At 45.3% G+C, this 22,341-nt stretch overlaps 2 protein-coding genes across 3 annotated transcripts; one reads left to right on the forward strand and one right to left on the reverse strand.

Annotated features, from left to right (window-relative positions):
• Positions 1-7,331: 7,331 nt before the first annotated feature.
• LOC115205908 (latexin) lies at positions 7,332-15,758 on the forward strand. Of its 2 annotated transcripts, none has more exons than XM_029772344.1 (7): positions 7,332-7,580; positions 13,355-13,507; positions 13,791-13,850; positions 14,112-14,286; positions 14,432-14,568; positions 14,874-14,936; positions 15,023-15,758. In XM_029772344.1, the coding sequence occupies exons 1-7, from the start codon at positions 7,428-7,430 to the stop codon at positions 15,140-15,142; spliced, it is 861 nt and encodes a 286-aa protein (XP_029628204.1). In that variant the 5' UTR covers positions 7,332-7,427; the 3' UTR covers positions 15,143-15,758. The 2 variants fall into 2 exon arrangements, with proteins under 2 accessions (XP_029628204.1, XP_029628205.1); XM_029772345.1 differs by lacking the exon at positions 7,332-7,580 and adding an exon at positions 13,005-13,121.
• On the reverse strand, positions 10,432-22,138 carry LOC115205903 (G elongation factor, mitochondrial 1). The gene is made up of 18 exons (XM_029772336.1): positions 21,948-22,138; positions 21,625-21,777; positions 21,281-21,413; positions 20,890-21,094; positions 20,677-20,793; positions 20,369-20,519; positions 20,074-20,228; positions 19,781-19,865; positions 19,497-19,634; positions 19,140-19,241; positions 18,935-18,991; positions 18,659-18,796; positions 18,388-18,470; positions 12,633-12,795; positions 11,621-11,765; positions 11,359-11,519; positions 11,183-11,236; positions 10,432-10,998 (listed from the first exon to the last, which is right to left on the reverse strand). Exons 1-18 carry the CDS (start codon positions 22,020-22,022, stop codon positions 10,867-10,869), a joined length of 2,247 nt encoding a protein of 748 aa, XP_029628196.1. The 5' UTR covers positions 22,023-22,138; the 3' UTR covers positions 10,432-10,866.
• Between the last annotated feature and the right edge of the window lie 203 nt (positions 22,139-22,341).

Below are 22,341 nucleotides of genomic sequence, written 5' to 3' on the forward strand. Positions count from 1 at the left end.
CTACGTAACATTGCAAAAATCAGAAACTTTCTGTCCAAAAATGACGCAAAAAAATTAATTCATGCTTTTGTTACTTCTAGGCTGGACTACTGCAATGCTCTACTTTCCGGCTACCCGGATAAAGCACTAAACAAACTTCAGTTAGTGCTAAATACGGCTGCTAGAATCCTGACTAGAACCAAAAAATTTGATCATATTACTCCAGTGCTAGCCTCCCTACACTGGCTTCCTTTTAAGGCAAGGGCTGATTTCAAGGTTTTACTGCTAACCTACAAAGCATTACATGGGCTTGCTCCTAACTATCTCTCCGATTTGGTCCTGCCGTACATACCTACACGTACGCTACGGTCACAAGGCGCAGGCCTCCTAATTGTCCCTAGAATTTCTAAGCAAACGGCTGGAGGTAGGGCTTTCTCCTATAGAGCTCCATTTTTATGGAATGGTCTGCCTACCCATGTGAGAGACGCAGACTCAGTCTCAACCTTTAAGTCTTTACTGAAGACTTATCTCTTCAGTAGGTCCTATGATCAAGTATAGTCTGGCCCAGGAGTGTGAAGGTGAACGGAAAGGCTGGAGCAACGAACCGCCCTTGCTGTCTCTGCCTTGCCGGTTCCCCTCTTTCCACTGGGATCCTCTGCCTCTAACCCTATTACAGGGGCTGAGTCACTGACTTACTGGTGTTCTTCCATGCCGTCCATGGGAGGGGTGCGTCACTTGAGTGGGTTGAGTCACTGACGTGGTCTTCCTGTCTGGGTTGGCGCCCCCCCTTGGGTTGTGCCATGGCGGAGATCTTTGTGGGCTATACTCGGCCTTGTCTTCGGACGGTAAGTTGGTGGTTGTAGACATCCCTCTAGTGGTGTGGGGACTGTGCTTTGGCAAAGTGGGTGGGGTTATATCCTGCCTGTTTGGCCCTGTCCGGGGGTATCATCGGATGGAGCCACAGTGTCTTCTGATCCCTCCTGTCTCAGCCTCCAGTATTTATGCTGCAGTAGTTTGTGTGTCGGGGGGCTAGGGTCAGTCTGTTACATCTGGAGTATTTCTCTTGTCTTATCTGGTGTCCTGTGTAAATTTAAATATGCTCTCTCTAATTCTCTCTTTCTTTCTTTCTCTCGGAGGACCTGAGCCCTAGGACCATGCCTCGGGACTACCTGGCATGATGACTCCTTGCATTCCCCAGTCCACCTGGCCATGCTGCTGCTCCAGTTTCAACTGTTCTGCCTGCGGCTATGGAACCCTGACCTGTTCACCGGACGTGCTTGTTGCACCCTCAACAACTACTCTGATTATTATTATTTGACCATGCTGGTCATTTATGAACATTTTAACATCTTGACCATGTTCTGTTATAATATCCACCCGGCACAGCCAGAAGAGGACTGGCCACCCCTCATAGCCTGGTTCCTCTCTAGGTTTCTTCCTAGGTTTATCCTAGGGAGTTTTTCCTAGCCACCGTGCTTCTTTCACATGCATTGTTTGCTGTTTGGGGTTTTAGGCTGGGTTTCTGTACAGCACTTTGAGATTTCAGCTGATATACGAAGGGCTATATAAATAAATTTGATTTGATTTGCACGCAGAAGGGTCAGGGGGCAGAGGCCAGACACAAAGTGTGAGAGAGCCCAGGCAGGCAGGTAGAAGGCGTAAGACATTGACATGGGGCTCTGGATAGGTAGGGTCTAGGTGGTCGCCCATCCGCCCGGCCCGGCCTCTGGTGGGATTGTGAGTCAGGTTGGGACTTGCTGTGGAAGTCGAAGGGTCACTAGGTGCACAAGGAGGCCTCCATCAAGGCGGGGGTTACTCAGAGTCTGAGCTGGGGCGACCGGACACGGGGGCCATGGAGGTTGGAGTGGGGACTTTTTATTTAACCTTTATTTAACTAGACAACTCAGTTAAGAACAAATTCTTATTTACAATGACGGCCTACTCCGGCCAAACCGGGACGACGCTGGACCAATTGTGCACCACCCTATGGGACTCCCAATCACAGCCGATGTAATGCAGCCTGGATTCGAACCAGGTACTGCAGTGACGCCTTTTGCATTGAGATGCAGTATCTTAGACAGCTGTGCCACTCGGGAGCCCCTCGGGAGCCCGACTTAGTCTCTGAGTGAAAAAAAGTGTGTGGGTTACCAGGTGCACGTGCTTCCCGACAGCGGGAACATTGACGTCTTAGTGTCCGGGGAGGGGTGCTTAAGTGTGGGTGCCCCGGTTCGCCTGGTGGGCAAGGTTATGGAAATGGATGATTCACGGGAAGGGACGCGGTGATGGGTGATGCCCAGTGAGAGGGGTGTTGACCGGGTAGGGAGAGCAGGTGTGGAGGCCTGGAAGTCTGTCGTTCCAGGGAGTAAGCTATACACTCACAGGCCCAGGGAGGGGGCAGGCAGGTGGGCAGGGAGTGTAGGCCTAGAGGCCTGGATTCAGAGGTCATCAGGTCAATGGGGCCCTGCTTGGAGTTCAGGAAGGCCCAAGGGAGAAGGCCCAAGTGAATAGGTGTGTTCGACGCTGTCCTTCGGGGGAACAGAGCAGACAATTAAATGTAAAAACGTGTTAGATAAAAATGGACAAACAAAAGGGTGTGCCATATATAAGGCTAGTCAGTGGATATTCTGAACCTTGTTTGAGGTCAGTAGATCTCATGACCAAGGAGCTATTGAAATTCTAAAGTTTACAAAATTAATCTAAAAATGTGTGAGATAAAAATGGACAAAGTAAAGGGTGTGCAATGTGTAGGTCTACTGAGTGTACATTCTGAACCTTGTTTGAGGTCAGTAGGTCACATGACAAAGGAGCTATTGCCATGCTATTGCCAAACATCCTGTGGCGTTCTGCATTAGCATCGAACAGCCCCCGTGATATGCAACTTTTCAGGGAAGTTAGAATATATACAGGCAGTTAGAAAAGCCAAGGCTAGCTTTTTCAAGCAGAAATTTGCTTCCTACAACACAAACTCAAAAAAGTTCTGGGACACTGTAAAGTCCATCGAGAATAAGAACACCTCCTCCCAGCTGCCCACTGCACTGAGGATAGGAAACTGTCACCTCTGATAAATCCACTATAATTGAGAATTTCAATAAGCATTTTTCTACGGCTGGCCATGCTTTCCACCTGGCTACCTATACCGCATTCAACAGCACTGCACCCCCCACAGCCTTTAGCCCAAGCATTCCCCATTTCTCCTTCTCCCAAATCCAGTCAGCTGATGTTCTGAAAGAGCTGCAAAATCTGGACCCCTACAAATCAGCCGGGCTAGACAATCTGGACCATTTCTTTCTAAAGTTATCTGCCAAAATTGTTGCAACCCCTATTACTAGGCTGTTCAACCTCTCATGTCGTCTGTGATTCCAAAAGACTGGAAAGCAGCTGCTGTCATCCCCCTCTTCAAAGGAGGGGACACTCTTGACCCAAACTGCTACAGACCTATATCTATCCTACCCTGCCTTTCTAAGGTCTTCGAAAGCCAAGTCAACAAACAGATTGCCGACCATTTCGAATCCCACCGCACCTTCTCTGCTATGCAATCTGGTTTCAGAGCTGGTCATGGGTGCACCTCAGCCACGCTCAAGGTCCTAAACGTATCGTAACCACCATCGATAAGAAACAATACTGTGCTGTCGTATTCATTGACCTGGCCAAGACTTTCGACTCTGTCAATCACCACATCCTCATCGGCAGACTCAATAGCCTTGGTTTCTCAAATGATTGCCTCGCCTGGTTCACCAACTACTTCTCTGATAGAGTTCAATGTGTCAAATTGGATGGCCTGTTGTCCGGGCCTCTGGTAGTCTATGGGGGTGCCACAGGGTTAAATTCTTGGGCCAACTCTTTTCTCTGTATACATCAATGATGTCGCTCTTGCTGCTGGTGAGTCTCTGATCCACCTCTATGCAGACGACACCATTCTGTATATTTCTGACCCTTCTTTGGACACGGTGTTAACAACCCTCCAGACGAGCTTCAATGCCATACAACTCTCCTTCCGTGGCCTCCAACTGCTCTTAAATACAAGTAAAACTAAATGCATGCTCTTCAACCGATCACTGCCTGCACCTGCCTGCCCGTCCAGCATCACTACCCTGGACGGTTCTGACTTAGAATGTGTGGACAACTACAAATACCTAGGTGTCTGGTTAGACTGTAAGCGCTCCTTCCAGACTCACATCAAACATCTCCAATCCAAAGTTAAATCTAGAATTGGCTTCCTATTTAGCAACAAAGCATCCTTCACTCATGCTGCCAAACATACCCTCGTAAAACTGACCTCCTACCGATCCTCGACTTCGGCGATGTCATTTACAAAATAGCCTCCAATACCCTACTCAAAAACTGGATGCAGTCTATCACAGTGCCATCCGTTTTGTCACCAAAGCCCCATGTACTACTTACCACTGCGACCTGTACGCTCTCGTTGGCTGGTCCTCGCTTCATACGCGTCGCCAAACCCACTGGCTCCAGGTCATCTACAAGACCCTGCTAGGTAAAGTCCCCCCTTATCTCCACTCACTGGTCACCATAGCAGCACCCACCTGTAGCATGCGCTCCAGCAGGTATATCTCTCTGGTCACCCCCAAAGCCAATTCCTCCTTTGGCCGTCTCTCCTTCCAGTTCTCTGCTGCCAATGACTAGAACAAACTACAAAAATCTCTGAAACTGGAAACACTTATCTCCATCACTAGCTTTAAGCACCAGCTGTCAGAGCAGCTCACAGATCACTGCACCTGTACATAGCCCATCTATAATTTAGCCCATACAACTACCTCTTCCCCTACTGTATTTATTTATTTTGCTCCTTTGCACCCCATTATTTCTATTTCTACTTTGCACTTTCTTCCACTGCAAATCTACCATTCCAGTGTTTTACTTGCTATATTGTATTTACTTTGCCACCATGGCCTTTTTTTGCCTTTACCTCCCTTATCTCACCTCATTTCCTCACATTGTATATAGACTTATTTTTCTACTGTATTATTGACTGTATGTTTGTTTTACTCCATGTGTAACTCTGTTGTTGTATGTGTCGAACTGCTTTGCTTTATCTTGGCCAGGTCGCAATTGTAAATGAGAACTTGTTCTCAACTTGCTTACCTGGTTAAATAAATAAAAAATGTTAAAGTTTACAAAATGCATGTAAAATCATGTGAGATGAAAATGGACAAACTAAAGGGTCTGCAATGTGTAGGCCACTGAGTGTACATTCTGAACCTGGTTTGAGTCCAGTAGATAGCATGACCAAGGAGCTATTGAAATTAGAAAGTTTGAACAATGAATGTAAAAATGTGTGAGATGAAAATGGACAAACCAAAGGAAGTGCAATATAGAAGAGTCGTCAATGGACATTCTGAACCTTGTTTGAGTCCAGTAGGTCACTTCACTAAGGAGCTATTGAAATTAGAAACATTGAAAATGTATGTAAAATCGTGTGAGATGAAAATGGACAAACAAAAGGTTGTGCTACATATAAGGCTACTCAGTGGATATTCGGAAAAGTAGTTTGAGGGCTGAAGGTCATAAGACTAAGGAGCTATTGAAATTTGAAAAATCTGATGAGATGCAAATAAACAAACAAAAGGGTGTCCAATGTGTAGGCCCACTGAGTGTACATTATGAACCTTGTTTGAGGTGTGTGGGTCACATGACCAAGGCGCTATTGAATTTCAAACATTTTAATAAATTATTTAAAATAGCGTGAGATGTAAACCAACCAAAAGAAGTGTGTGCAATGTGTGTCTATGCCATCGGGTTAACTAGAACCAGTTTTGAAAGTTTTAGGAGTAATGGTTAAAGAGCTATTGAAATTTGAAAAATGTGATTTGTGTTGACGGTCCATAACTGGACCGTCAGTCCATAACTGCTGTTGGTGGACGTAAGGAAATCTACAGGCGAATATCCAACTTAAATCTATTTTTACCTCGGTCCAATGTTTTGGATGCAATCATCAGCAAAACGAAAAGCAACGCATACAATGTCCATACACCATCACATACCGGTCGAAGTCAAGAGGAGTTTCTTTGCCATCAATGGGTTCCCAAATACGAACGGAGCAATAGAAGGCACCCACAAACCCATACAACCACCATCTTAAAACGATTTATATGTAAACAGAAAAGGCTTCCACTCTTTATGTGCATGTGATGCCCAAAAGACACTGCTGAATAAGGTGGCTAGGTGGAACACACAACTGCATTGTTGGCCTATACGCCTACAGGTGGGAGCGGTTGAGGATGGATGGCTTATTGGTGAGTGTTGCCTACTCAAGTATATTTGCCATTGCTAAACAGTGGCGGTTCTAGACCATTTCAACTGGGGGGGGCCAAGCTGGGGCCAGTTGTACTGTTAGAGGGGCCAGTTACATTAGACGTTATTGTTGTCATATCGTTTTCTTCACTGCATTGCAGGCAAACTTGCAGATGCATGTGGTACGATACTGTTGTGTTCCGCCTAAAGCCGTCCCTCTAGAAAATGTGTGGGTTAAATTAGTGTTCCGCGTTGCCACTGTCTAATAAAGGATGTAAAAAAAAAGAACAATAGCAAAAATGTGTTATGTAAAAATGATTTCATACTCCACATTTAGGGGGGCCACAAGAGGGTCCAAAATTGTTGTCACAGGGGCACTGCCCCCCCCAGAACCGCTAGTGTTGCTAAAGCAACTTGAGTTGTCCTAATGGTAGATTTTTTTATTTGAGCGAGCCAAATAAAACCTTTTAGTTGTACTCAATCTCTGACGCTAGCCCATTCTATTTCAGTCTGAAATAAAATAAATGTTTTAGCTTTTATAGATTGCGCCTTTGTGTTTCATGGTATGGCGTTGTATATTCCCCACAGGCTTTAAATGGATGGTTTTGACCATATATTAATTAGGGGCGTTTCTAAATGCAAACAGCCAAGGTCGTGCACTAGCACTGAGGCTGAGAACAATTGGTATTTATCAATGGTTACCTCCTACTGGTGTGCTTATGACGCTTGTAGAGTTGTTTGATAATTCACACATTTTCTATGGGTATGACCATTCTGAATTCCGTTTAAGTAGTATTTTAGAATAGTTTATATTCAATATTGATATGAGGCCCCAGGAGTTCTCTTCAAAAAGCTCTTACTTTAAAATAGCATTATTTTCACAACTTCAGTGTGGAAATATCTTTAAACTGGAATATCACATTTCTTACTGAACTGCACCTTTAAAGAAACAACTTTTCCAGAGGACAACTCTACTCGGTGTTAAATGTGTAGGCAGGCATATATGACACTCAGAATTGCAGAAGAGCAGTTTGTTTTGATAAAGACCAAGTAAACAGAACAGGCAGCTGAGTCTGGACAGTCTGTTTCCTCTCACTCCATATCCTTCCTCTTGCATAACCCTGAGCTGGATCAGTTTGCATTCCTTAGGACTCCTCAATCCTCTCTGGCATTAGTTTTCAGATCTTACAGTGTGGAGTATGGACTGGACGCTGCTTATCCTTCTGGTTGTTCCAACCGTGGTCCATGGGAACCCGACAGTGACCGTCAGAACTGGGTCAGGACCACCAGTGGGGTCTGATCAACACCCAAACAGTGTTCCTCTGAGCGAGGACACACAGACCACTACAGAGGTGAGTGAGCTACAAACCCCTAGAATCCACTACTCAGAGGAGGCACATCAGCATAGACTCAGTATAGGCCTACATAACATGGAGAATAAGTCTCCACTTTGTTTTGCATGAAAATACTGCTTTGACTTAACCTTGTCCAGCTTCTTGTTGTGATACATATTAGATAGTATCTCACAACCAAGTTGTGCTTTCCTGTCATCCAGATTATATCAAATTCAGGCAACAAAATTCTAACGTCAACCACATAACCATCTGATAAGTAAATGAAGGAGCAATGACACTCTGGTGAAACGGTTGTAATAGATCAGGTATTCCCAAACTGGGGTACACGCAATGCCGCCGGGTGTTGCCAAATAAAAATGTGATTCACATATTAAAAATAAAATAAATATTTTTTATTTTTGTTTAAAAAAAACAATAATCTTCACATTTTCAAACAGTCCATTTATATTTTCCAACGGGGCTATACATTTGGGTGAGTTTTTCCCCCTTCGCATGAGTAGCCTCGTTTCACTGCCAAAAATCAAATTAAACCATCTAGTGTTCAGCGAAATAACAACAATGTTAAATACAGGTGGCCTAGTCAAATAATTAACCTCCAATCACATTAACCGTTACTCTCTCGCGGGAATTCCACTAACGGTCCGTATGTAGCCAAACGTAGCTGCTGCTCATTCCGTTTGATAAAAAAATTGATAAAATGGTTCAAAAAAGGCCTGCGTCCATAGACTCACACAGCAGCTACTACCAGCAGTACTACACAAGTTGTTCTGCTTCCACGAGCACATCAATGCTAGCATCAGTAATTCTACATTTGTTGTTAGCCCAGCTAGCATGGACACTGACAGTTGTGAATCTGATGCAGCCAAAGAGCTACTGCCCCCCTTACCCGGGAAAGCACCGAACAACAGACAGGGACGTTGGACCATCAGAGAGGCGCAAATATGATGAGAACTACATTGATTTGGGGGTTCACTTATATTGGGAGTTGTGCCTTTCCTCAGCCACAGTGTGTTATAAGTGCAAAAGTACTATCTCACAACTTAATGAAACCTTCACTCTTGCGCAGACATTTAGAAACAAAACATGCCAATTTGAAAAATTAGCCACAGGAGTTTTTTGAGCGAGAATTAAGATGACTTTTGAGTAGTAAGACATGTATAAAAGCAACAAAAAAAACAATAAGAAGAGGCTAGAAGCGTTTTTATATGGTGAGCTACCGAGTGGCTCGGACAGGCAAGCCCCATACTATTGTGGAGGACTTCATTCTTCCTGCTGCCGCGGATATGGCTGGGACAATGCTGGGGGAAAAGGCCAAAAAAACTATAAAGACAATGCCTTCCTCAAACAACACTGTTTCATGATGAATCAGTGACATGGCAGGAAATGTTTTGAAACAATTACTGCTTCGCATAAAAGCCAGTGAACTCTATGCGTTACAGCTAGATGAGTCAACAGACGTGGCGGGCCTAGCACAGCTCCTGGTATATGTCCGTTACGTTTATGGGGGGTCAATTAAGGAAGACATCCTCTTCTGGAAACCAGGAGAGGATATTTTTAAAGTACTGGACAGCTTTGTGACATCAAATAGACTTTGGTGGTCAAGATGTGTTGGTATCTACTGATGGTGCAAAAGCCACAACAGGGAGACATAGTGGAGTGGTAACGTGCGTCCCGACGCCACTTGGGTACACTGCAGCATCCACCGAGAGGCTCTTGCTGCCAAAGGAATGCCTGACAGCTTGAAAAACATTCTGGACACTACAGTGAAAATGGTTAACTTTTAAAGCAAGGCCCCTGAACTCGTGTATTTTCTGCACTATGCAATAATATGGGCATGTTTTTTTTAATTGAGAGATATAGCTTATAGTTCTTTACTGACCCTAATTTTCACTTGTCTGACCGCTTGCATGATGTCGAGTTTCTCACATGACTGGCCCATCTGGGCGATGTTTTTTCTCGCCTTAATGATCTGAATCTAGGATTTCAGGGACTCTCCACAACTATATTCAATGTGGGGGACAAAATTGAGGCTATGATTAAAAAAAAATTGGAGCTCTTCTCTGTCTGCATTAACAAGGACAACACACAGGTCTTTCCATCATTGTATGATTTTTTTGTGTGCAAATGAACTCAAGCTTACGGACAATGTTAAATGTGATATAGCGAAGCACCTGAGTGAGTTGGGTGTGCAATTACAGAGGTACTTTCCCCGAAACGGATGACACAAACAACTGGATTCGTTATGTTTTTCCATGCCCTGCCTCCAGTCCACTTACCGATATCTGAACAAGAGAGCCTCATCAAAATTGCAACAAGCAGTTCTGGGAAAATGTAATTTAAATCAGAAGCCACTGCCAGATTTCTGGATTGGGCTGCGCTCAGAGTAAGAGACTGTTAAGAGACTGATGCCCTTTGCAACCACGTACCTATGCGAGAGTGGATTCTCAGCTCTCACTAGCATGAGAACTAAATACAGGCACAGACTGTGTGTGGAAAATGATTTAAGACTGACTCTCTCCAATACAACCCAATATTGCAGAGTTATGTGCATCCTTTCAAGCACACCCTTCTCATTAACCTGTGAGTTATTCACAATTTTCAATGAACAAATAAAGTTTTATTTAAGATAGCAAAATGATTGATTATTATTATTTGTGCCCTGATCCTATTAGAGCTCTTTCTCACTTCCCACGTGCCGGGTTGTGACAAACTCACACACATTCTTATGTGTGGCAAGCTTACAATGATGGCAAAAAACTAAATTTGAGTGAGCGCTGACCCTGGTGCTAGAGGGGGTACGCAGCTGGAGGTTGAATGTTTGAAGGTGTACGGGACTACAAAAACGGTATAAGATCAATCTTATTTAATCATGATCATCATTATAACAACAACATGCTGTACATAGTACAAAACCAGTTAATATACATGCCCAAGTTGAAGTCCAAACTTTGAGCTCGCCTCAAGTCTTCATAATAACCGCTAGGCTGTGGGCCAAGGCTGTTTGCTGGAGAGCAGAGGCCGAATGGAAATAAACTCGGTAATAAAATGGATACTTCAGGACGAGAGTATGGCGGAAAACGAGGGTGGTACAAGGGAATTCACTTGGTCATCTGTCTGACCATTTGTAGCATTTTAAATGCACATACGATATAATACACCCACCTTGGTAAGGCAGGGCCCAGTATGTTTACAGTTGGTTGGGCGCGGTTTGTGTTTCTCAAGCATTCCATTGCAGTACTGCAATGCGTTTACAATTCAGTGATTGTGTGTGTGTGGTCCACGCTCAGTTCTTCCACTTCCCCTTCTTGGCAGGCAGCTGTCCTGTTGACTCCAGGTATTTGTTGATGAGCTCCTCCTGAGTGCCAGGCAGACATGGCTGGTATCTGCTGTACTCCATGGTGTACTCTCCTTTCCCCTGGACACAACACACATATACCCACACATCAGTTCTCCAGAAAGGATCATAGACTGATTACTTTGGTCCAAAGAAATTAACTGACAAACAAATTGGAAATACAAACTCAATATCATTGAAAATGTATGGCTTCATATCCTTTATTTTTATGACTAATTGACGTCTTGACCAGGCAGTGCCTTACCTCTGTACAGGACCGGAGCTCTGTAGCGTAACCAAACATGTCATTCAGTGGAATCTGGGGAGAGGAAATGGAGATTAACCATCAAATAAACAGTGACTGGACAGACGTTTAACCTATCCTGTCTTTGCAGAAATAAAAAGGCATAGGAAGTATGAGTAGGACATAGCTCCACTCACATCAGCATACAACGTAAAGTAGCCCTCCGCCCCATCCTGCCCACTGATGACGCCATGGCGACGGTTGACCCCGGCGATGACTGTCCCTTGGAACTCATCAGGCGCCACAATTTCTACTGACATGATTGGCTCCAGCACGGCAACGTTGGCCTTCTCCATGGCTACCGAGAGGAGACATTCAGTAGGTTTGTCAAAAAGCTGAGCAGCATGGGAAACGTATAGAGAGAACAACAGGGGTGTATTCTGGTTGGTTGACACCCACCTTGTTTAAGAGCACCCTCCCCTGCACGGATGAAGGAGATCTCATTCGAGTCCACCATGTGATGCGCTCCGTCTTCCAATAGGAACTTGACACCTGAGATCTTGTGACCAGTCAGAGGGCCTTTCTCACAGGCCTCTCTGAATCCCTGCAGGACAGAGTGATGAGATGGAGAATGACTGACAGCGGTGGGCAAACTATGGCCTGCAGGCGTTCAATCCGGCCCACGGGAGGTTTGAGTAAAACATTTTTTTTAGTTTAGAAATGATAATGGACCTATATATTTTCAACTGTGTGCAATTTATTATTTATTTTTTTTACCCCTTTTTCTCCCCAATTTCGTGGTATCCAATTGGTAGTAGTTACAGTCTTGTCTCATCGCTGCAACTTCCATACGGACTCGGGAGAGGCGAAGGTTGAGAGCCGTGCGTCCTCCGAAACACAACCCAACCAAGCCGCACTGCTCCTTGACACAATGCACATCCAACCCGGAAGCCAGCCGCACCAATGTGTCGGAGGAAACACCGTACACCTGGCAACCTGGTCAGCGTGCACTGCGCCCGGCCCGACACAGGAGTCGCTAGTGTGTGATGAGACAAGGATATCCCTGCCGGCCAAACCATCCCCTAACCCGGACAACGCTGGGCCAATTGTGCGCCGCCCCATGAGCCTCCCGGTCGCGGCCGGCTGCGACAGAGCCTGGGCACGAACCCAGCTGAGCCTTAGACCACTGCGCCACCCGGGAGGCCCTCTATGTGCAATTTTTGTAGGCCACATTAATTTTGACAAACTAATCTAATATGTGCAGCCCTCAATTTCAAAATCCCGATGTGGCCCTCGAGCCAAAAAGTTTGCCCACCCTTGGGGTATGAGATAAGAGTTCTACTATAATTTCTTCCTGAATAAAGCAACAGGATTCAAATATATAAATATATATATGTTTTTTTTTTTTTAATCGGAATTACACTTACTCAAAGGCCTAGGTGATTTTCAGAATACAGCCAGACATGCATACCTTCTCAACAGCCGGCACAAACTGTTTGGGGATGTTGGTTCCGACAGTCTGGTCTTCAAACTCCACTTTTGTGTAGTTCTCTTGGTCCAGAGGTTCCAGAACTCCTATCACTTTACCGTACTGCCCAGAACCACCAGACTGCTTCTTATGGGTGAAGTCAAACCTGCAGAGACAAGCACATAGTCAAAATCAGTAATTCATTCAGAGGATGTTCATTAAAGCATTGCTAGGTAAGTAACTGCTATAGTTGCCCAAACAATCAATACTTACAAAGTAGCTGTATGGTCATATGCCATGCTTTTATGTTACAGTAGAGAGGGGGGACATGTGTGGCCTGTCTCTTTAAAAAGGGGTGTTCCTAACAGAATTCTTGGCTTGGGAGGAAGCAGGAAGTTTCTACCCCTGCGTGTGGCTGCTCTTCCAGCAGTCTGAGTGTCTGCCAGCAACAGCCTCTAAACAGGCAGGGAGTCTCGCACTTTCCGGGCACAGGCAAGAACGGTTTCCTCCCTCTTCCTCTGACACTTTCTACTCTGCCCTTACTCACTATGTTTATCTATATTCTCCCCCTCGGTCGTCTCCTTATCTACAACTAGGGCAGGACAAGACTTCCTGCACCCACGGAGGTCAAAGTCCCATCAGAGCAGACACTCCCAACCCTCCTTGCTCTCTCTCATTCCTCCTGTTCGCTCTCATTCCCCTCTCTTCTCTCTGGTGTGGATTAGGTGATGGTGGAAGTGATGACGACTGGCGTGCTGAACCCAAGTCACTACCCTGCCCGCCGGGCAGCCACGGTGGTCCAACACTACCTGAACACCCTCTACGGCTCACCCTACAGGTGGATATTTCTCAGCAAAGTACACAGCGGCAGCGCAGAGGTAGGAGTGGAGATGGAGGATCAAAATACTTTGGGGTGTGTGTGTGTGTGGTGGGGGGGGGCAGTTAATATTACAAAGCAAGGAAGGATCTCCTTGAAGAAAGGGATGGATATGGGAGGTCAGTGCGGATAAGAAGTCAGTTATCAACAGCCGGCACATTAACTTGGTTATATCATATTTATGTGCTTTAAGGTTTCCTATTGATTATAGTGCTTATTTTGACTACTGTTTTAATTAAGTGGTTCACTTCTGCTCTCTCGCTCTCTCGCTCCCTGGCTGTCAGGATGTGGCAGAGATGAGGAAGTATCAACTGGAGCTTACCATGCAGGAAACGATCAGTAACGTAAGATCCGACACACATTCTCTGAGTGACTCACTATTGCACAGGTAACAGCAGTCTGAATAAATACATGGTGTGTTCTGTAACTGTGGCTACACTGCCACGGTGATAAATACGCCTGTGTTAGATAGACAACCTATTTTCCCCACTCCTGTATCTTCCCCTCTTCTCCTAAAATACTGCAAAACCATTCCTTTCCCAAACACTCCTTTCTTATTCTCCATTTTCTCCTCCCCACCTCACCCTTTCCTCTCCCTATAAAAGGTTTCGGGGCAGTGCTCTGCAGAGCTCCTCTTTCCAAGGGGAGAAGGGCAGAGTGCTCCCCAGGTCCAGGCCTCGTATGAGGGATTGCTTCAAAGCAACACCACGGCTCAGGAAGAGGCCTTCTACCAGCAACACAGAGCCAGCAATAACATGGTGTCAGGAAATGATATACCAGGTAGGTATTAAGCCACAAATACACACACAACTCAGTCAGCCTTGGCATAATGCCCAAACATGACAACCACTGAAAATGACCATTTTTGTTCAGACTGTGGTCCATTTGTGGTCTGACCGTTATGTGTTTGTGGTCTCTTTGACAGACAGCTACGGTCACATGGAGCCCAGCATGAAGCCCTTCTGGCACCTTGGGGGTGTGGCCTCCAGTTTCATCATGCTGAGGGAGTCCAATGAGAGCACGCTTTACAACATGGCCCAGGTCGCCAACTTCACACAGCTGGTGAGCAGCCAAGAGAGAGGTCGAGTTCCCGCCCGACTAGATATGCAGGCGTTGCATTGCATCAACCAATGGTTACGTACCACGCCATCGACTGTGTAGTCGAGCATCAGATTGCTATATCATGTGGTTAGCTGATGTTAAATACCTATCCAGGTGTGGTATGATCTGGTATGCGTCTGCAATGTAGCTGGACAGTAACTCGACTACTACCTCAGGGTAACCATGGAGACATCTGCCCAATTCCAAATTGACCCCTAACTCCCCGTCCATCCTTCTCACACTTGGTTCTGTCTGTCCCTTAACAGGAGACTGAGAAGGACCAGCTGAGGTTCAACTACCATGTCCTGCTGCATGAAATGATTTCCCAGGTAACTAAAACATTCTGCCATCCGTCTTAACATAACGTCGGACGTCATGTTTATTATTATATAGGAACATTCTTGCGTGTGTGCAGGAGATCATCCACTGGAAGCTGTTAGTCACCTGGTCCCCAGAACAGGGAGTTCAAGTCCTGCAGACTGAGCTGCAGCCAAAGTCCCATGACTGTGAGGCTCCTCCAAACACCACCAACTGAGATACACGGCAAAATACTCCTGTCTTACTCAAGTGCTGCAAAGAAAAGTATAGCACATCTTTCTTAGGACTTGAATGAAGGGTAAAAGCCACTTTCTACCTGCTTTGAAAAGCTGAGCTTTACACATCACACTTGTCTTGGCTTTAGTAATAATGTTTACCTTCACCACTACTGCGTCAGAGGAAAGGATAGGGCACACGTCAATGGCCTTACTGCAGCTATGCGAATGCACTGCTTTTACGGTGTCAGCTTGTAAGACTCTTGGTAAGATATAACATGTTTGTAAAAGCTTTTAATATACTCTATTGATGAAGTGAAGGGGTCCAATAAAGCCTCCCATTAGGAAAGATTAGGCCGTCGTTGAATATGAGGCAGCATTTTGACAATTGGCTGCCGCCCTCCGGTGCCCCTGATTGGCTACTTCACCGCCCGCGGCACCCCAGCCATCAGTTCATAGCGTTGCTGCAGTTCTCGCCCTCACCCCATTCCCGCTTCTCCCGAAGTTCACTCCCACTATCCTTGGTAGCTATGGTGATGTGTGTGTTTATAAGGAATTATCCAATTGTGAAACATTAATAAAAATGTATCTGCCAAATAAATGACTATTTTTTTTAAAGTTTGTGCGTGACGAAGACGATTATTGATTAAGGCAGTAGCCTAAACTAGCCTGTTAACGTTAGCTAGCTACTACCAGTGGATATAATTTTAGCTAAAAGTAATCTATAGAGATTTGAAACAATTTGCTACCACGTCTAAGACACAAAAACTCAGGAAGCAAATGTAAAAAATATATATAAAAAAAATTATAAAAAGAGAAATGTGGCACACTCTAAACCAAAGAAATTCGCTGTTGAAATGTATCAGTGTGGAGAATGACAAGCCTACGAGGACAGGCCATTCATTCGCCGAGAACGACAAGCCCCCGTTCGCCGATTCTAGCAGCGAAGAGGGCAAACCGGAGGAGTCCGAGCCATGCACTTCCACCGATGATGACAGCTGTCTGGCTGGACAAGAACAGGTGGTCGCACCTCCAAACAATGCCGGCGAAGACCCTACTATCTTGGACCGAGATTCGTCGCTCCCTGTCCCGATGACATTTGTGGTGCTGCTGCTAAATCCGACTCCTAGGCAAAAAACATAAAAGATCCCGGTGAGTGGCCAAAATATATGAATGGATCTTTACGGTATATGTTAGTGCAGGCTGAGCCACATCAGGATAAGGAGGGGAATTTCCCAAGAGATGAGGGGCAATGAAAGTTATCGGTGGCCCACTACAATAGGAGGATGGCATACGGGGAGAGACCAAGGCTTGTCTATTCTAAGCAAACGATGCAAATCTGCGCAGGTCAGGGATGGAACCAGAGACTGGAAGAATCAGTGCCACCTCCTCAGCTCGCATGAGAAGTCGCATTACCCACTAGATAGTCCAGAGGTGGAAGGAGCTGGAGATCAGGCTGGTGTTCAAGCAAACTCAGATGATTTGATTTCAGGACCATGGACAGCTACCGCGAGAGAACGTCGCTGACTGCAATGCAGCACCACAGCAAAGGAAAGAGGTCACTCTAGGTGGAGACAAAATCCATAAATGCTGATGTTGGACAATCAAATTCGATATGTAAATAAACTAAATTCGTTAAGGCTGGGTTATTGACATTTATTTTACACTGCTCCAGCGAAACGAGGCCCGCCATGCATTTATGAAAGCACTTGTTTCCAAAGCTCAAATGATCTTACTCTGTTTTACAGGTCTACAGGAATATTAAAATATATGTTACATAAGTGTTAATTTTAATTGTAACAATAATGGGATCGTACATTGTGTGATAACAGGAGGGATATTATTAATAAGAAACGTGTTTTCCTACTATAGGCACTAGGTTGCATAGTAACAGCAACAATGTAACTCTCCGATGCAGGGGTTAAAGTAAAATTCCCTTCTGCCTGGTAAGGGACCTCCTATATGTGCACGCGGCCACCAAATTGTTTTATGGGCATAAACATAGATCATTTGAGCTTATTTCTTCATCTTCCAAAAAATAAGTGTTAAGCCTAACTGTTTGACAGACACAATGAACATATCCATAGATGTTGGTCAAATACTCCAATATTGTCGCATGCACTGATTAAATACCTCAGTGTCTGGGAAGGGCTTGGTGTGTTTGACTAAAACCAAGGCTCCAATTGACTGAGGGTATCACATACCGTTTGTTAAAGAAACTCTATTGTTTGCCTTTTATTTTGAAATAAATACATAAAACCTATCCTGATTATATCAAGCGTTCTATAACAATGCTTAACTCGGTGATGCCTTATGGTAGAAACAAGCTTTAAAATGCCTGCGAAAGATGCATATTTAATTTTTTGACTTTATTTTTTAAAATGTAACCTTTATTTCTCTAGGTAAGTCAGTTAAGAACAAATTCTTATTTACAATGACGGCCTACCGGGGAACAGTTAACTGCCTTGTTCAGGGGCAGAACGACAGATTTTTTACCTTGTCAGCTCGGGGATTCGATCCAGCAACCTTTCAGTTACTGGCCCAACGCTCTAACCACTAGGCTACCTATGGGGATATATTGATTCTTCTCTATGACAATCTGAAGCTAAACTGTAGCCTATAATATTCGAGGAGATAAAAAAAAAGAATTGACTTAGCTATTTTGTTCCTATTAATTGAGCCTTTCTCTTTCTGAAAAGAGAAGATGTTTGTTTAAACCCAGGCAGCTTTTAGGGAAGCACTTCTATTGTTGGGTTATACAACGGACGAGTAGCAAGCAGTTGACGCTTACAGTTTCCTGCATCAGTAGAGCCTCTGGGTAACTTTTGAAAGTGCCATGCTTAGATTCATAAGGATGTCTAAGATGTAATCATTTGTGTCTCACCTAGGGCGGCAGAACGTGCAGGTCATTGGTGATTTTATCAATGTAATCAGATTGAAAATATTAGGCTATGTTATTGACATTGAATTGATTATATAGCCTACTAACCAGATGTGTTACATTTTTTTATTTGTAGCATAGGCCTATTAATTGGACTGCCATTATGTTCTGTTCCTCCGACTTTTAGCTGAGAAAAGAATTTGCCCAATACCAAACATATTGGTGGTGGGGCAGATTTTTGTGTTGGCGGCAGAACGTCCAGGACCGGCCCTGAATAAAGCCGTCACTGTAAAAGATTGAATGCTTCTGAAAGTGGTTCGTTTGGACATCGTTGGCATTTGTGTGTCTGTTAGGAGTGGTACTTACGGTACCGCACTGGTCACGCTCTCCCTGAAGGCTACCTTTGGTTTTCCCATCGCACAGGGGCAGTTGTACTCCCTCTCCATCCTCTACAAAAAGACAGCGAGAAAGTAAGGTCAGCTTGATTTACTGCAGTGAAATGCCATTAAAGATTCTAGATGTCTGGAAGTCTAATACATTCAAGACAACTTAAGCCACTGTAAAAACAGGATGAAACAAAAACACTGCGGACAGAACGATCTTCAGATCTCCGGAGAGCCGAGCACTAGACTTGTACCTGTGAGTAGATCTCCAGGTGCAGCTCTCCCATACCAGAGATGATAGTCTCCTTGCTTTCTGTGTCAAAGTGGACCCTGAACGTGGGGTCTTCTCTGGTGAAGCGGTTGATGCCTTTAGAGAACTTATCCGTGTCATTCTGATCCACAGGAAGAGAGTTTATTATAGAGAGATGCTAATTACTGATAATACATGCTCATATACTCTACTGAAATAGTATCAAGCCTTATATGGTCATTTAGACTCCTCACACTACATAGAATATGAGAGGGCCCACCTTGTTGGACGGCTTCATAGACATGGAGATGACAGCCTCTGGAATGTGGATGGACTCCTGTGGGGGGAAGCACATGTTGAATGATGCCCAAGGTCATGACATTATGCACACACAGGCAGTGCACAACAGATCGCATCTTTAAATACACGTTAGCGAGTGCTGAATGGTTATTTATGTAGTCGGGACAATGGCCATAGGGATGTACCATGGAGAGGTTGGCGCTGGTCCGGGAGGTGAAGGTGTCTCCGCTGGCACAATCGATCCCAAAAAGGGCACAGATGTCCCCTGCATACACCTCCTCCACATCCTGACCAAACAGTTTGACGACACCAAATTAAGATGGTTTCAGTTATAAACATGTATAGATAAAGCTGTTTGTAATCATGAGATGTTAACACTAGGATAAGTCAGGTAGGGGAATCTGGGTCATTGGTTCTGTGTGGTAGAAACAAAGGAAAAAACAAATACGGAACATTACCGTTCTAAGCAATGACAGTGCTGTGCTTTTCATAGCACTGAAACCGTTGGTCTACTCGATTTACATTCACTTCCTGGTTCTCACCTCCATCTGGTCGGCATGGAGACGCACTAGCCTCTGCACACGGACCTTCTTGCCAGTGCGTGTATTGATGATGTACTCTGTCTTCTTCAGACAGCCCTGGTACACACGCACGTACGTCAGCTGACCAAACCGACCCGCCTAGAACAGAGTAAGGGGAAGAAAGGAGAGAAAGTCCACAATCCCTATACAGTTTATCATACAAATAAAGTGTATACAGTAAATGTGCCAGATTACTTGTTGAACATGGTTTGCCACACAGTGTTTGTGCTCTGTGATGTGTTCACCTCCAGTTTGAAGGCCAGGCCAACGAAGGGCTGCGAGGCGTCTCTGGTGGGATCCATCAGGACCTTAGTACTGTCACTGGACTCACTGACACAGAGGAAACAACACAAGGACAGTGGTGAGATCTTCAATTGACATTAATAGATCAATGGCACAAAACGTCAAGTTACGCATGCATTGTTCAAGTTTGTCCCTGAGCCCATACTCTGACCTGATTTTGGCATATCAATTCATTCAAAGACGGCTGTGTCATATTGAATGGTGTCACTGTCTAGGCACACAGGTCATTACTCACTCATCGTTGAAGAGGGCGTAGTTGTTGACCTCTGTGGGGTTGGGCAGATAATCCAGCACTGCGTTCAATAGAGGCTGGACCCCCTTGTTCTTCAGGGCAGTTCCCACCAGCACAGGGCTGAAGAGCCGCTGCACTGTGGCCCTGCGTATGGCTGTCTGTGGTAGGAGAGACGGGAGAGGTCAGGGCCCAGGGGGCAGAGTTCACAGGTCATAGCAGAAAATATGACTGATGCGGAAGATCAAATGACATCATTTGTTGCGATGTCCCAAGACATAATGAACAGAGACACACAAACCTTGAGTTCTGGCACGGTGGGGATCCTCTCCTCCAGGAACATCTCTCCCAGGGTCTCGTCAGCGTCAGCCACACACTCCACCAGCTCCTGTCTCCTGTCTGCAGCCTCCACGCGGAACTCCGCCGGGATCTCATCCAACCGGATATTCTGTCTGCAGGAACCACAGAGGACAGGAGGACTCGTCTTTTTTTCCAGATATATTTTTTGTTCTTCCAGTTAGAGGGTTTCCAGCTATGGAAATGTTTCAGGTCTGAGATGTAAGTAATCTCTAAATGCCTGCCGTTATCACACATTCTCCATTCTCTTACCCGAATGGGCCCTCGAAGTACATGCTGCGCTCCTCTATGAGATCTATGATGCCCTTCATGTTCCCCTCCAGACCGATGGGGATGTTCACAAAGGCTGCGTTGTGGTTCAGCTTGGTCCTGAAAGAGGGAACACAGTCGGAGTCAGAACACAGAGCTTATGGAAAACCAGATTAGTCTATCCGTCTACTCCACAGTATCTGTATATCTGCTGACCTCATGGCCTGCAGGGCGCGGTTGGGGTTGGCTCCCATGCGGTCCAGCTTGTTGATGAAGGTGAGGAAGGGAACGTTGTAGCGTTTCATCTGTCTGTTCACGGTCAGGGTCTGGCACTGGACCCCTCCAACTGCGCATAGGACCAGGATCGCCCCGTCCAAAACACGCAGGGCTCGCTCCACCTCGATGGTGAAGTCCACATGGCCTAGACAGGACAGAGAGGAGGAAACTGGGGTTAAAGTTAAAAGCTAAAATAAATCCCAAGTTCAACAGCTGTTGGCTACACTAGCATCGATCTGGTGACCTATGGTATATCGGTCAAAAAAAAAGAACCTGGTCATAAGATCTGTGTTGCCACTAACGCAAATCTTTCTGCCAGGTACCGCCATACCTGGGGTGTCGATAATGTTGATGTTGTAATCCTTATAGACGGTGTATGTGGCAGCTGACTGGATGGTGATGCCTCTCTGCCTCTCCAGCTCCATTGAGTCCATGGTGGCCCCGACTCCATCCTTTCCCTTTACCTATAAAGTTAGAGGGAACCACAGTGTGTATACAGTATGTACAAATTAACACACATAATAGTATTAGTCTGTCTGTGTCTCCCTCTAAAACACGCAGGCAGGCAGGAGGGCGCAAACACACACACACACACACACACACACACACACACACACACACTTCAACTAGCTACTGCAATAAATCAGAGACAGATTCTGATCATGATTAACTCACCTCATGGATCTCTGCTATCCTGCCCGTGTAGAAGAGGACGCGCTCCGTGAGTGTGGTCTTCCCCGAGTCGATGTGCGCCGAGATTCCGATGTTGCGGATTCTTTCATTGGGGACGATACCAGAGGAGCACGACCGACAACTGTTCATCAACACCTATAAAATGAAGAAAGAAAAAGAGACATCTTTCAGATAAGTTTCTATATTATTAGCTAGCGTTATACAACGCACGACAGGACAGCCAGTGGTTAGATAGCTAACCTAGCGTGTCAATTTCCATCCCTTCTCACCTGTCCTATTCTCAACATCTTGGGGTATTTTCTTACCTTTTTTAATGTTAGTGTTCCCGGTTTTCTTAAATGTGTCTGACCTAAGGTTAGTCCTGCTTTTAGAAGTCGCATTTTGGTGGTAGACAGGACGGGTTTAGCTCCGTTTACACAACCCCCACTGGATGTCAGTCAACCCGTGAAAGTCACCGTACGGCATGCCGGTTCGTTGTGAAACATTACTTCCTGGACTACGGCAAGTCTGAGGAGTCAAACTCGGGGTGGGATCAACAAATCCACTTTGCCAAATATAATAGTGACGCACATTGGCAAGGCGGACAGACGTGTGCTACTTCACCCCCAAATATCCAAACGTAGCACCAGACAAAGCCATCTACACTGAACAAAAATATAAACGCAACATGTAAAGTGTTAGTCCCATGTTTCATAATTT

Source organism: Salmo trutta, chromosome 13 (assembly GCF_901001165.1).
Source record: "Salmo trutta chromosome 13, fSalTru1.1, whole genome shotgun sequence".
NCBI classification, from domain to species: Eukaryota; Metazoa; Chordata; class Actinopteri; order Salmoniformes; family Salmonidae; genus Salmo; species Salmo trutta.